The 15447-nt window shown below is 44.1% G+C and overlaps 1 protein-coding gene across 11 annotated transcripts in view; it reads right to left on the bottom strand.

Annotated features, from left to right (window-relative positions):
- Positions 1-15447, bottom strand: part of SH3KBP1 (SH3 domain containing kinase binding protein 1) — a 324264-nt gene that overhangs the window by 143581 nt on the left and 165236 nt on the right. For all 11 annotated transcript variants that reach the window (XM_027608838.1, XM_027608844.1, XM_027608839.1 and 8 more), the window contains exon 4: positions 11735-11838. In XM_027608838.1, coding sequence (XP_027464639.1) covers positions 11735-11838 — 104 coding nt within the window. The remainder of the gene's footprint in view (positions 1-11734; positions 11839-15447) is intronic.

Genomic DNA, 15447 nt, shown 5'->3' with positions numbered 1-15447 from the left:
GATTGCAGACCTCACAGAGTCTTGAGATTCACACTCAGGAAGGGGGTGCTGAACCTGGGGGCCAAAAACACAAGTGGAAAGGGATTAGCAATTTATTTTCACTAACCTCAGACTGAAATTTGACATTTCCTTTGGTCACAAAATGTAGGTAAGACAGTAATCGTAGAAGGACCCGTGACTCGTCACCAAACAAATCATGGACATTTTCTTATCACAGCACAGAAGCTGTGGGTATCTCAAGATATCGCTTGCACCCATGACTACTATGAAATGGTGGTAGTTACCACACCTGCTGGGGACCTTGTTATCTAATGTGTTCATTACAGAATTATTTATTAATTATAATAAGAAATTACACAGACTCTCATATAAAAATTTGCTTTTAAAATAGCTTGATAGCTATTTCAATGGTTCCCTTTGTAAACTTATGTTTCATTTTAAGCATTTAAAACCATTATTTAACAAGGGACAGTGGCTTCCTCAGATTATCCAAACTAACTAGATGGCCAAACAAAAACAGTTAAGAAGCCCTGAGCTAAGAACTCAATCGGAAGGTAGAAGGACTCCCTGCAGGTTTCTGAATGGTTCTAGAGTACCCTGAAATGGAGTGCAACAGGGTGAAGGGAGGTAGGGAGGGCAGCCAGACTGTAGTCCTCTGGGTAGGGGAGTGAGGGCCGGATCTGGGGGAGCAGTGACAAGGGAGAAGGCGGGTATAGATTTGAAGGCCCTTTGAAGTAGCAGCTGGTCTTGAGCCACCAATTAGCTGGGGCGAGCAAGGGGAAGGTAAAAAGCCATCCCAAGATTTTGTGATGGAGCCACTAACAGAACAGCAGAAGTCCGAAGTCAGAACAGCAAGGTGGCGTCTTGAAGGAAAATAGCAGGACATTCTGAGAACAAGCATGTATTAAGTTACTCACCCAGTGCAATAGAACAGAAAGAGACCCTGAACCTTTGGACTTTTTTTTTTTACTACATGCATATAACACCAACTCAAACTGATAAATACAATTTAACAGCTAAAACAACTAAAACAAAAAAGATAAAGAATATTAAAGTAAAAAGTCCAGTTCAAATCCTACTGAAGCTCAGCATTATATGACCTCATTCAAATTTCCTACCAAACTGAACCCTGGTTCCTCTCTGTACAATGGGGATAATGGATACACTCGATCAGTGTTAGAGACAGATGTATTATGGTTCTACACTAGGGGCTAGGGACAGAGAACTGTACAGGACATGGCTTTTTTTTCTTCCCCGAAGCAGTTGACAATTACCAAGGTAGAAAGGGCATGTGGTTGAAAGAGGGGAGAGGAGGGGCGTGAATAAAAACTAGCAGTGGGAGGTAAATAGATGGGAAAATGCCATGACTCAGTACAAACAAACTTGTTACACAAAGTCGAGCTCACCCAGATTGGGGATGCTGCAGGAAGGCTCTGAGAAAAAAAGAAATCAAAAATTAAGGTTGGCCTTGAAGAGGAGAAACGGTAGATATATATAAGTAGGGCAGGGGGGTGTGAGACACTCCAGAAAGGGGGAAGCTGACAGAACCTGTAGAATGGAGACAATTAGAACGGTGTTTGGAGCATTTTTTAGGGAACTCACGAGATGCAGGCTTGCACTGTGGCGATTATATCTGCGTGATCACAGAATCTTTGGGAAAGAGTCCAGACGTCCATGCACAACTGTCCCAGTGACTACTCAATACCACATCGTGGCATTTAACAGCACTTCACTTGAAACCATTCCATGTTTCTATGCCAACTCAACTGATATGTGTTATTCTTTCAAGGAGCTTTTTATAGGATTAGGACGGTTGGGAAAATTCACCATGAGCCTGAATACAAATAGTCACCGGATTTGTGGTGGGGGATCCTTTGTGCTTGTCCTGAATAAGGAACCATAAAATGACCGTCTTTCTCCAAGAATCATGGGGCAAGAGGGAAAAACCAAGGGCACGGACCGCAAATGAGCAGTCCCTGGCGTAATCCCCAACCGTGCGGGGCAGCTGGGCCAATTCCATTTGATTCAGTTTGACAGTATCTAAAACATTCCTGTTCCCAGTAATAAGCGACTCCAGCCTGAGATCCCTGAAGAAAATACTCCTGATGTGTGGGATTGCTTAGCTGCCTGCTGGGAAAACAGGGGTGTCTTTACCCTACCACACCCCCAGATGCCTGTATCAATGTCACAGCACAGTCTGAGAGGAGTGGCCAACAGGGAAGCAGCAGAAGTCTATCATTAGCCACACGGTGAGTGGAGGGTCAGGCAGTGAAACCACCACTCATTGCCTGGGGGGTACATTTCTCATGACAGGTGTCATGGCGGTGGGGGGTGGTGTCTGGCCCCTGTACCAGTGAGAACCGTTCAGTACTATTTCTTCCTATAGACGTCTGCTTTCGTTGTAAGATTCGGGCTAGAGATATGACGGGAAAAAATGATCCTCATTCTCCTACTACCCTTCTTCAGCAATACTCTGGAGTTCAACCTTCTGCATTAAGAGGAGGACACTGAGGCCTAGCCTCATTCATTCAAAAAGTAAAACATAGTACCTCACACTCTGAATGAATAAGAATGAAAAGCAGGGAAATCACTGGGGCAAACCCTCGATGGGGGTCTCTGAAGGCCCGATTCCCCCACAAAAGGATCTGCCTCACTTTGAGGAGCAAATGGGACCAAGAGACAGGATGATGTTAGCCTCTGTGCTCAGTTAAGTACCACCATGCCCAGGTCTATGTGCCCCTCCCTATTCGACCAACAGTTAATAAGCACCTATCCCGCACTGCTCTAGGACCCTGGGGCAGATTCACTGGTGAACAAAACAGACAAAGACAGTGTGCTTGAGAAGCTCCTGCAACAAAGAAAGGAACATACAGAGCCTGTGCACCCCCTGCTTAGAAAATCAAGCTTGCTTATGCTTGTTTCTATATTTAAAAGAGAGAAAGAGATGCGTCCCTTTGTAATAAACTGTGGATTATGGATGTTACCAAGGGCTTACCACTTCTGCCCCAAGGAGAGTAATAAAGGGGAATCGACGCCCACCTTCTCCCCCACCACACACACTCATCCACAGCCTGCTGCAGGCAGTGCCTCTAGGCCGAGAACAGCCCCCACCCTGCGCCCCTGGGCCCAACCCAGCCAGCTCTGGAGCCCAGGGCTCCATCCCGAGAGAGAATCCTACCTCCGGCCCAGAGCTGGGAACAGGGTAGTTTACACCTGGCAGTGTTCGAGAAAGAAAGACACAGTAAAACCACTTCAGCAGCTTGTGCTGGGGGCCCTGCAATTGCCATGTCTTCACAATCGTCAGCATCTAAGTAGGTTCAGGGCCCAAGGAGCTCATCTCTAGCTATTTAGCCCTGTTGGAAGTTGGGGAAGCAGCTGGGTGCATTTCAACACTTCCACCCAATTCTACACACATCATCTACATTTGTAAGGCACTACAGAGAGGATGCCTGTGGATACAAAGATAACCATGCTGTCCTAGGTACACAGCTATTCAGAATAGTTTCGACTTAACAGCGTTAAAGTTTTACCTGTTAAACTGTACTGAGAAAGGGAACAACAGCTTTACCAAGTCTAAAGTCTACCTCAAGGTGGGAGTAGCATGACAGAAAAACCCATTTAAGGGCTGCTATAGCTTTCTACATACAACTGACCCTTTGTTGCCCAAACCTCAGTCAGAAGCACACTGGAGGGGGCGCTGAGGGAAGCATGGGGGAGGGAGAGGCACATGGGCAAATGAGGTCAGCCTCATTGTTCCCAGAGCTGTTTTACCATTCTTTCCAGAAATGAAAACGGAAAAGTCAAGCTTTAAGGAAAGGCCCACACCTTAACATTACTAAAAATTTCCTCAAAATGTATTCAGACTTTATAGGTTGTATGTTTCTAGGAATTTATCCATTTCCTCTAGGCTGTCCAACTTGTTGGTGAATAATTAATTGCTCATACTAATCTCCTTCAATCCCTTGTCATTCTGTGTTATCATTCATAACCTCTCCTCTTTCATTTCTGATTTTATTTATTTGAGTCCCCTTTTTTTCTCGGTGAGGCTAGCTAAAGATCTGTCTATTTTGTTTATCTTTTTGGAAGACCAACTCTTAGTTTCACTGATCTTTTCTATTATTGTCTTAGACTCGATTTCATTTACTTACACTCCAACCTTTGTTATTTCCTTCTTTCTACCAATCTTTTCTTTAAAGATTTTATTTATTTATTTGACAGAGAGAGACACAGCGAGAGAGGGAACACAGGCAGGGGGAGTGGGAGAGGGAGAAGCAGGCTTCCCGTGGAGCAGGGAGCCCGATGCGGGGCTCGATCCCAGGACCCTGGGACCATGACCCGAGCCGAAGGCAGACGCTTAATGACTGAGCCACCCGGGCGCCCCCTTCTGCCAATCTTGCAGTTCATTTGTTCCTTTTTCTAGTTCCTTGAGGGTATTATGCTAAGTGAAATAAGTCAGAGCAAGACAAGTACTATATAATCTCACTTCTATGTGGAATCTAAAAAAAAAAAAAAATCAAACTCATGGATGCAGAGAACAGACTGGTGGTAGTTGCCAGAGGCAGGGGCTGGGGGGTAGGTGAAAGAGGTGAAGGGGGTCAAAAGGTACAAAATTCTAGTTATAAGATAAATAAATCCCGGGGATGTAATGTATAGCACGGTGACTACAGTTAATAGTAGTGTATTGTATATTTGTAAGTTGGTCAGAGAGTAGATCTTAAAAAAATTTCTAACTATGTGTGGTGATAGATGGTAACTAAACCCATTGCTATAATCACATCACAATATATACTATACATGTATCAAATCATTATGCTGTATGCCTAAAGCTAATACAGTGTTTTATTTCAATTATATCTTAATAAAAAATTTATTCAGAAGTAATTAAATGAGAATTTCCAAACTGGCCCTTTTCCCCATCTTTGAGAGGTAAGGGAAAGTATTTTCAAAATTTTTTGAATGCCAGAGAAATACTTAGTTTTTTAAAGTTTTTAAAATTGAGGTATAATTCATAAAATGCACACGTCTTAACAGTACAAGTCAATCAGTTTTCACATATGCACCTGTGTAACCCACACCTCTATCAATATACAGAAAGTTTCCATCACTCCAGAAAATTCCCTGTACCCCTCCTAGTCAATCCACCTCCACAAGCAACCACTCATCTGATCTCTACCACCTATGATTGATTTTACCTTTTCTAGAATTTCATGTAAATGTTCTAACATATAGTTTTACCTTTTGAATACTGCTGAAAAAATAAAATTGTTTCTAGAAAACATCTTTTTCTATTAGTGGAATTAGTGAAAAAATATTTTTAAGGGAACCACTCTCTAAAGGCATAAACACCTACATTATTTTCCATTTTAGTTGCTTTAAATAACCATCCCTGTTGATTTGGGGACGTGAAAGCTGGTTGTGCCAAACAGACAAGTGTTATCTAGGTCCTAAATGCCGGGACCAATATCTTCCCCCAACTCCTGTGCAGTTCATTGTCTGATTACCTCTTTTTGGCAAGGCCACAACATTCCATATGCATAGGAAAGTGATTTTTTAATCCCTCGTTCTTCTGAGAATAAGCCTATTTCACATGAAAGGGGCCCCTCAAAAGAGAAATCTGCAGAGTAATTCAAAGGGAAATGATTGAAGAAAACATATACAATTTCTATTTAAGACTTCAACAAACTCTGCCCAGTGAGACAGAGCTACATCCATGATTTGCCTCACAGTGGAAAGGGTTTTTGATAGGGCCCTTCTCGACATCCTTCAGCAACGCTTGACAGCCCTGTCCTTCAAAATTGCTACAGGCTAGTCTACAGGTCCCCAAATTCCTAAATGACTCTATGCTAAGGCCTTACTCTCACTCCAACTTGAAAATCTGAGCAAAGAGTAAATCAAGCCAACAAGATAACTTTTCTGATGAATCAAGATCCTGAAGCATTGTCCCGCCACTATTCACAGGTGAGAAAATTATCCATGAGGGTTGTGTTAATCTTAGAAAACCCATTTGTAAGAAACCTTCAAATGGGGGTATTCCTTTAAAAGTTCAGTGTAGGAGGGGCGCCTGGGTGGCTCAGTCGGTTAAGCATCCCAGGTCCTGGGATCAAGTCCCACATCGGGCTCCCTGCTCTGGGGGAGCCTGCCTCTCCCTCTCCCTCTGACTGCAGCTCTCCCTGCTTGTGCGCTCTCTCTCTCTCTCTCTCTCTCTCTCTCTCTCTCTCTCTCTCTCTCTCTCCCCCTGACAAATAAATAAAATATCTTTAAAAATAAAAAAGTTCAGTGTAGGAGGTACTGGCACTTATCTCATTCACATTTCATTGCTGGGGCCAGCTTCTCCTTCCCATACTCCACACCTGCCACGGAAGCTTCGCAGGTCATCCCTGACTCCAGAGCAGTGCTGTACCAACACCCTGTCCTCCCCCCTCCAGACTAGCCTGGCACCTGACACAATATACCCTGTGCTTGCTGAATGAATCCAAATACTTCTCACCTTCCACGTGCCTGCGGATGAAATTCTTCCTGTTCTAGGAAGTGTCTTCTTCACCTTCACTGAGTGCCCTTGTTTCTAAATTCCTTCCTCATTTGTCAATGCCATCGTTTGTCACTCTCGTACCGTCTAGGGTTCTTACTTAGCTGCTTAGCTCTGTGTATCTTGCCCTCCTTAACTACACTGAACATGTTTCAAGACGGATTCCATTCAATAAATCTCTGAATCTCCATGAACCCAGTTTCTGTCACAGAGTAAGCACTCAAATATTTGATAAATTCCATAGTTATGCAAATCTCTTATAAATACATTTCAACTTGCAAATATGTTGCTTTTATACAGTTGTAGTCTGCTTTGTGGGCTGATGATGCTAATCGAATCACCTTTTCTTCTAATCGTGGCTTCCCTCTCCTTAACATGCTCTGTCACCTCTGCAAATTACATCATCAGACATGTCTACCCAAAATCACCGGAAGAAATGACTGTAGAGCAGCCCAAGCTCTTTGGATTATCACATTCTAATAAACAAATTTTTATATTAATGTTATCTCTTTTTTTGAAAAGATAACAAACCCTTCTAAAGCAAGGGGTGCCTTGATGGGTAAGAATTTAGGTGTGCTTGGATTACCTATTAACTAATTAGCTTTTAAATGAATTTGACTTCTCATGGGCAAGCATAAAACAAAAGGCAAGTCTTTGAAGTTCTTACACGAAGAATGAAATGAGGATTACCTGCTATTTGGGGTCCCTGGACCCAGTTTCAATGTGTGTGGGGGGCAAGGGAGGTTTCCCCACATCAACAAGCAATTCTTCAGACATTAGCTGGGTGTCCTACCATTTAACTCAGTTCTAGCGCTCTCTACCCAGAGACAGCTGCGTATCCCACAGGTTAAGAGCTCAGGCCTGCGAGATTGCTCCATTCCCTGCCCCCACTGCAGATGCCAGTTGCAAGTCCAGGTTGTCACCTATCCTTCTGACCCGCGGGCTATAAATCAGAGGTTCCCAGGATCCCCTCCTCGGGTTCAATTAATTTCCTAGAGCAGCTCAGAGAACTCAGAGAAACATTTTACTTACCAGATCACTGATTTATTAGAAAAGGATATAACTCAGGAACAGTCCGATGGAAGAGATGCACAGGTCAAGGCACGGGGAAAGGGCGTGGAGCTTCCATACCCTCTCCAGGCACCACTCTCCACGCACCTCCACATGTTCACCAACCCAGAAGCTCTCTGAATCCTGTCCTCTGGGGGTTTTATGAAGGCTTCATTACATAGGCATGGTTGATTAACTCACTGGCCACTGGCAACTGATTCGACCTCCAGCCCCTCTCCCCTCCCCAAGGTCAGTGGGTGGGACTGAAAGTTCCAACCCTCTAACCACACCATCGGCTCCACTGGCAACCGACCCCTCTGCTTAGGTGTTTTGAAAGTTACCCTATTATCCTAAGGAAAGACACCTTTATCACTCTTTCAGGAAATTCCAAGAGTTTTAGGAGCTCTGTGTCAGAAATGGGATGGAGACCAGATATATATAGTTCTTAATATAATTCACAATATCATAACTGCCCATCTGTATCCACAAAGGTTATCTGATTGAGTTAAACAGCTCATTTAACTCGAGCTGAGCGAACCAAATCTGCTCTTGTGGGTACAAGAAGATGCCTAAGTTTCTTAAAAGAGCAAGTTACCACCTTTGCAAACTCTAAGACCAGGTCAGGCTTTAAATCTGAAATTTCGCCATTGATCTCCAGTGAGCCTGACTAGGGACCATTGAAAAATACCTCAAAAACAAACCACAAGGAACAAATAAAAGCAAGAATCTCTGAATATTCCTTGGGTTGCCACTCAGAGAGACTGGTTGAGACCAAGCTCAGCCAACACAAGAAGAAAAGTGGCCCCTTTCCCAGGCTCTAGATAAAACAGACCGGAAAACAAAGAGGCTTCAATGCACTTTTCAAAAAAAATAGGCCAACAAGCCAGGTTTGAAACTCCAGGGGCCCTTAAATGCCATTACTCCTGACGAACTTGTCTATATGCCATCTCTGGTCTTATGATTACCATTTCACCTGCATCGATCAGTCCTCTCCACTCTGGACAAAAGTGATACAAGTGTGTATTTACAGTGATTTTCTTAAAACAAAACAAAAAAAACCCCAATAACTCAGTCTGCTATTTTTCCTTTCAAACTGGCAGCCCAGTTCCTTTAGGTTTACAAAGGACATTTACAAAATTAAATAAGATATAAACGATCTTAATTAGGGGTGCCTGGGCGGCTCAGTTGTTAAGCATCTACCTTCAGCGCAGGTCATGGTCCCAGGGTCCTGGGATCAAGCCCCACATCGGGCTCCCTGCTCAGCGGGGAATCTGCTTCTCCCTCCCCCACTCCCCCTGCTTGTGTTCCCTGTCTCTCTGTGTATCTCTCTGTCAAATAAATAAATAAAGTCTTTAAAAAATTATCTTAATTAAATTATCTTAAATAAGATAATATCTAATTTAATTAATATATATAAAATATGTTTTAAGATTCTCTGCTTGATTCAACCTTTTTCAAAAAACCAGTCCACACCTCCAAAATCCTCCTAAGAGTTGTCTGGGTTTTTTTGTTCCTTTGGGGTAGGGGGTGTGTGTGCATTTGTGTGTGTGTACAGCTTTGCAATACTGTAGGATCAATCTATCAATTAATCAATAAGAATATATTTATACACACATACATGATATCACCTATTATAGTTTTATTGCCCAATAGATTGATTGGTTTCATAGTCTTGCAAAGCTAATACAATGGTCTTACCTCAATCTGTCCCTGTGATTGAAGAGTTTTTATTGATTTGGGATGTTTATTTTTAGTTTTCAGTGGAATGAGAAAATACCCACTGGCGTTTATACATCCATTATAAAAAGGCATATTTTATATTGTGCAGTGACAATGGCCCAATATCTGCAATATTATAAGTAAACAGACATAATGGGAAAACTCATTTTTGATAATATAATAAAAGGCCAACCTTTATGTTTTATTTTACATAAATATCCTAGGCTACATAGTTTTCCTTTTTCCTCTGGGAAGCAAGCCCATCCTGAAGCCTGGCACTGAACTGGTGGTGAGTTAACAGGACACTGGTCCTGCTGGTGGCGGGGACATCCTACGTCATCTCGGCGCGAAGAGTAACACCTGCGATCCCTCCTCTCCTTCAGCAACCCATGCCCGCTTTCCCTACAGCCAACGGGCAGGTGAGGGTGGCCACTATCTCCCAGAAATGTGTTAATAACTTTCCTTATCTTGATTTGTATTTCATAAAACATTATTACAACATTAAAGGAAAAACTATCTTCTGTGACACAACCATTTTCAATCCTCGTTCCCTTCCGGTCTTCAATCACACGCGCAGAGATGTATTTTACGTGGCTGTATCCTAGTATATGCAATTTTGTGTCCTGATCTGTTCATTTATTTTGCAAAAAAATCTTTTCATACTTCCATTTATTCGCTTACTTATTCGGCAAGCGTTTATTTAAGTACATATTAGGCTTCAGGCACTCTTCTAGGTACCACATAAGTAAAGATAGATCAAAACCAGATCGCTGCTGTTGAAAAGCTCTCAGATTTAGCAGAATTTAACAGAAAATTACATCGCACAGTATTGTAATAAATACAGATTTAAAGACCTCTGGGTTTACCATCTTAATGTCTTCACAATCTTCTAGCTGAATATCACTTAATTCACGTAACTGTTCTCTCTCTTGATTATTTTTCATTATCACAAGCAATTAACGTGTTTCATTTATTTTTTTTTTTCTGTTAACCATTTTCTTTGGATAAATTCCTGGGAGTGAGATTACTGGCTCAAAAGATGTTAATTCAGATTTTTACAGCTCTTGCCATACTCTGCTAAATAGCTTCATACTAGGATCATAAAGATATACGAAGTCACCACTTCTCGGTATTACCAACAGTCTTAATGTAAAATGTTTTCTTAGGATTCTCAAAAGCAGGACCGATTATTGTCTTAATTTGCATTTATTTAATTAATAGCAGTGTGGAACATTTCCTCATGGTAAAGATTTTTCTTTCCCTTTGTGGGATTTGTGTTTATGGCAGATTTATCTACCATTTATTATTGTTACAGTACCTTCCTAGTATAATTTCATATGTGATATATATTACAACTTTTCATGATCATTTATTGCAAAATGTTTATTTGTTGTTCTGTGTTTTTTTTGGCTAAAGTCGCTTCAAATTATACCAAAATTTTAACTTTTCTTTAAATTAGTCACATAACGAGATCCCCTCGTTAATGAGTTAAATAAAACTTCGATGCATGCTCACTTTATGTTTGTATGAGCATCAGAGAACCTGGTGGCTAGCATCAGCCCTGCTACTTGGACCCACGTCACAGTTCACTTAATCCCCTCCTCGACTTCTAGCTTCCTTTTTTTGTAAACCATGGGTTTCTGTAAGGCCAAATGGTACTCAGGAAACCAAAGCTATCGGAGAACTGTATTTCTATATACAGACACAAGTGTTGAATCAGGATGAATGATCAGGTTCTAAGTCTGAAGCCCAGGATTGCCCAGGACGGGGGAGCAGAGCCCGAGAGGCCCGTGCCGGTGCATGGTGGGACACTCCACCAGCAGGGCTGGCCCCGAGTAGCCAGGACCGAGCAGCAATAAGGGAATGCGGGGCAGTGGAGAGAACAGTCGGTCTCCAGCCAGGTAGACCTGGCTCCAACCCTCAGCCCTGACTCTTCTAGGGTCTGTCTCTTTTTTTTTTCCTTCTAGGGTCTCTTGAGCCTCTTTTCTCATCTACAAAACAAAGTGCTTGTGATGGGCCACCCAATGGGCCAATGTGTAAAGAACCTTATCATGCCTGTCACATACTAGTCTTCTATAAATGTCCCTTCTTTTCCTTCCCTTTGAATCCACAGTGTCCCCCACGATGAATACTGAATTCACCCTCTAGAGATGGCTCAGGGTCACTCTGGAGAGCCAGAGTCTACCGGCAATTGAAGCAGAGGAGAAAAGCTGTGGCAGTGGGCTGGGACCTCTGAAGCCCTTGTACACTGTGTGAAAAAGACTGTAATTTCAGATGGCCCACACCTGCTCCTAATGGCTTGGCCGCATTCCTGTCTCTGAGAAACCAGATAGTGTCTAAGGTCTCCCTAAGCTCAAACATCCGCCACAGCAAGGCCAAGCAGGGGTGGGTCCTGACCACCCGTGCGAGGCCACCCACCCACCCGCCTGGCACACTTACCTCTCCTACCACCTCTATGATGTCGCCGACCTTCAGCTCAAGCTCGTCGTCGTTCTGGGGCAGGTAGCTGAATGCCACCTGGCAGCGGCGCCTCCTTCGCTCGCCTGAATGGGGAAAGCAAAATATTGAGATGCAGCTCTTGTCTCAAAATTCGATTTTAAAGTGAGGCTTCCTAGGCATGCAGGCAAATTAAGCTGACTTGTCTCAGATATGCTCTCTGGGACATGGCTAGAGGCACAGCAGCCCTGGTCTCAGAGAGAGGCAGTAGAAAGCAGAGCAATGCTTCTTGGTCTTTTAAAAGCTGCTGGGTCAGAAAGGCATGGATATGAGAAACCGATCCGTTGGTGCAGAAGGCAAAAACCCCACCCCTGAAGCGCTGGAGCAGTGTTGCCTTAAACACTTTTCCACGGATGGGGCTTTGTATTTGTTGCTGTTGATTTTTGATGAAAGCTGATGTGATGTGGTAGAATAAAAAGAATGGTCTGCTTCCAATGCTAGCAAGGCAGAGGAAATTTTTCCCAAATGTGCAAAGGAAAAGATAAAGTAGCCTGGCCTTTTTCTGACTAATCATCACCCTTTCAACATGCTGGAACTCAGGCCTGATGAGCAAAGGCTAGTTAGATTTCAGCCTGCCCTTGGTGCCATTTCAAATGCCCCAAAGGGGTTCAACAAATCCTCTTCGGTCCTCTTCCCTCTGTCCAGGGGACCCATTAGCAGGGTCCCTGGCTGCTCACACAGAACCAACCCAGGCAAATCAAGATAAAAGCCAGGACCACATTTCACTTGACCAGAGGACACTCAAGGTCACAGCATCTCACTCACCCAGAGCGGCCCAACTGGGAGGCCCTGGCTTAGAGCTGGTTCAAGTACAGATGCAACTGTCCACACCACAGACATGCACTGTGGGCAGAAAGAACATGCATGTGGTATGTGAGATAGGGGTGGGGTAGGGAGACAGACAGGCAGCAGCAGAGGCCCAAGCCGGGGAGAGGTGGATAGCAGAGAAGAAGTTAAGACCCGCATTGCTCCGAAGTTTGTGGCTCAAGGCGGACCACCTCACATTGTTCCCTCCTGCTACCACATGGCCTAGAAAACCAAAGGGATCAACGACTTCAAGGAAACATATTTAGAAATGCTGACATTATTTTTGGGTACTGCCTACAGTGATTCTTTTCCTTTTCTAGTCTTTTCCCTGAGAAAGCAAATCCCTGCAGGAGTGATCACAGGCCGCATTAAGGCCCCCGTGCAGCATGACATCATACAAAGGGGAAGGTCTTTGCTACATCTGATGGGCTCACTGATCAATATGTTTCAAAAGCCAGTGGCCTAGTTCACTCCGCTCCATTTTTCTCTGCCTGAACCTCACTATGGAAGAACCGAGTCGAACGGAAGAAAGGGGGCAGAAGTTCAAAATCAATAGCTTGTCTGATCACATCTTTGGCGACTATACAAATACACTCCACCGCTTCGTGCAAAACCACAAGCCACCTGGGCCTGATGAGAACAAATGCAGAACTCTCGGGCCAACTGCCAGGTGCCAACTGCACTGTCCGCAGGTGGCACAGGGCGACCCATGGAAGGCCCAGCTCTCCCGGGCACTGAGGGCGCATCCCAGCTGGCTTCTCCCCGGTGGGGAGTGAGGAAGAGTGGCAGTCCGGGGCCAAGAACTCTACCGTGATTCCATGGCATTCGATGCAACGGGAGGCAAATCCAGCACTCTGTTGTAAAGGGTGCAGATTCCTCGTTCTAGCTCCGAAGGTCAAGATGACGATGAGGCGATCTCGGCACCCACCGTGACTCCCCTGCCCCCACATACACCTCTTAAGACGAAGTTCTTTTATTTATTTATTTATTTGACAGAGAGAGAGAGAGAGAGACACAGCGAGAGCAGGAACACAAGCAGGGCGAGTGGGAGAGGGAGAAGCAGGCTTCCCACGGAGCAGGGAGCTTGACGTGGGGCTCGATCCCAGGATCCCGGGATCATGACCTGAGCCAAAGGCAGACGCTTAACAGCTGAGCCACCCAGGCGCCCCTTAAGACGAAGTTCTATTCTAAATTGTGAAGAGCTTTATTTGCTAGGTGTTACATTAAAAGCAAACTCTGCACGTACAATCCGAAGACAGAACAAGTAAACATGACAAATCTCTGAAACCTAACATTCACAAGCACAGAAGCCACCAGTCCTGACCAAAGTGACTTGAAAATAACATCTGAAGCCCCAGGGTTGGCTGAAATCATAAAACGCAGTTATACATAAGTTCGTGTCTGCACAAAACCCTCTGTAAAAAGCAGCATCTAACCTGATGCTACACAAATGGTGAAAGAGAGAGTGATGTATTCTTCAAGGATAGACTAACACCGCAGACTCAGGACCTGGAACAGGATTATCAGATTTCTCTTGAACCAAATCTCTGCCTCAGACTTCTATAAAGCCCTGTCTGGTATCAGGAAGAATGACACGTTTACTAGTTTCTGTCTGTCAGGCTAATCAATAGTTCTTAAACGCCTCTAAGAAGGTTAATTCACTGATGGCATGAAGTCCTATCAAACACATCACCAACATACAGGACCAAGAAAAGTGAGTCCCACAGCAAGGTATACAGATGTTGCTAACGGTAAAGGCCACCTGACCTGACGCCGGGCAGAAACAGTGATTTCCTGTGGCACTGGGATAGCTTTGCGGTCTTTTCTAAAGCACTTCTGGTATCCATCATCCAATCTCATCCTGCCAACCACATGAATTAAAAAGAAAAAGAAAGGAGCCAGAATGAGCAACCATTTTGCAAATGAGAACATCGGGGCTCCGTGACTTATGCAAGGACACTGAGCTGATGAGCGGCAGTATCTCCTCCGCCTGAGTTCAGAGCTTTCCTCCAATGCTGGATGAGCCAATTCTGTTCACATCTCGTCCCACATTCTCTGCAATCTGTGCAGAGCTTCTTGCGCCACTGTTTAACTCAGCCTCAGGTTTTCACCCAAATTCCCGGACCATTGCTTTTCCAGGCCTCAACTTCTGCACATCACTGTTCCAGTCTTGTCTGCCAGATCTACCCAATCTAAAACCCAGTTCAAGGTGGGTGGCCGACATCAGGAGACACTGCGTTTCAGGTGCCTCTGTCCATCCGAAATTTAAGGGAGTGTAAGGATATCATTGGCCATTTTCCCCCCTGCTGGCATTTCACTGATGTTTACTACTCAGTCTTGACCTTCCTTGAGGAGGTGCATAGACAACAATGTCATCTCCTTTCAATAGCTGGTATAAACCGGAGAAAAATAAGAATGACTTGCCCAAGGCCATGGCTTAGCAACACTGAATTTGAGCCACCATCTTCATACCCAGAGCCCCGTCCACTTGAACTCGTTTTCACACATTACTTTGGGCTTTTTTTCTATGGAATAAACTGAGCCTTGAAAGAAATTTAAATGCATTTGCTGATCATGGCCAACAATACAAATTGATATCAGAACAACTAGAAAGAGAAGAGAACATATGTTCTTCCTCCTTCATGTCAGGGCCATTGCCACCATCCTTTGTCACTCTGTGTGTTTTCTAGGTGGGACCACTTACCTCCCAAGACATAATCACGAGACGTAACACACACAGGTTTTATGGACATACATGCTAATGCATATGCACACACGGCCCACCAAAAAATGTATGGACAAGGCAGACTTCCCAGGGCATACCTAACACGTGTCTCCATTGCCATACT

Source organism: Zalophus californianus, chromosome X (assembly GCF_009762305.2).
Source record: "Zalophus californianus isolate mZalCal1 chromosome X, mZalCal1.pri.v2, whole genome shotgun sequence".
Classification (NCBI taxonomy): domain Eukaryota; kingdom Metazoa; phylum Chordata; class Mammalia; order Carnivora; family Otariidae; genus Zalophus; species Zalophus californianus.
The sequence above is the reverse complement of the archived record's forward strand: the minus strand, read 5'-3'. Positions and strand labels throughout refer to the sequence as shown.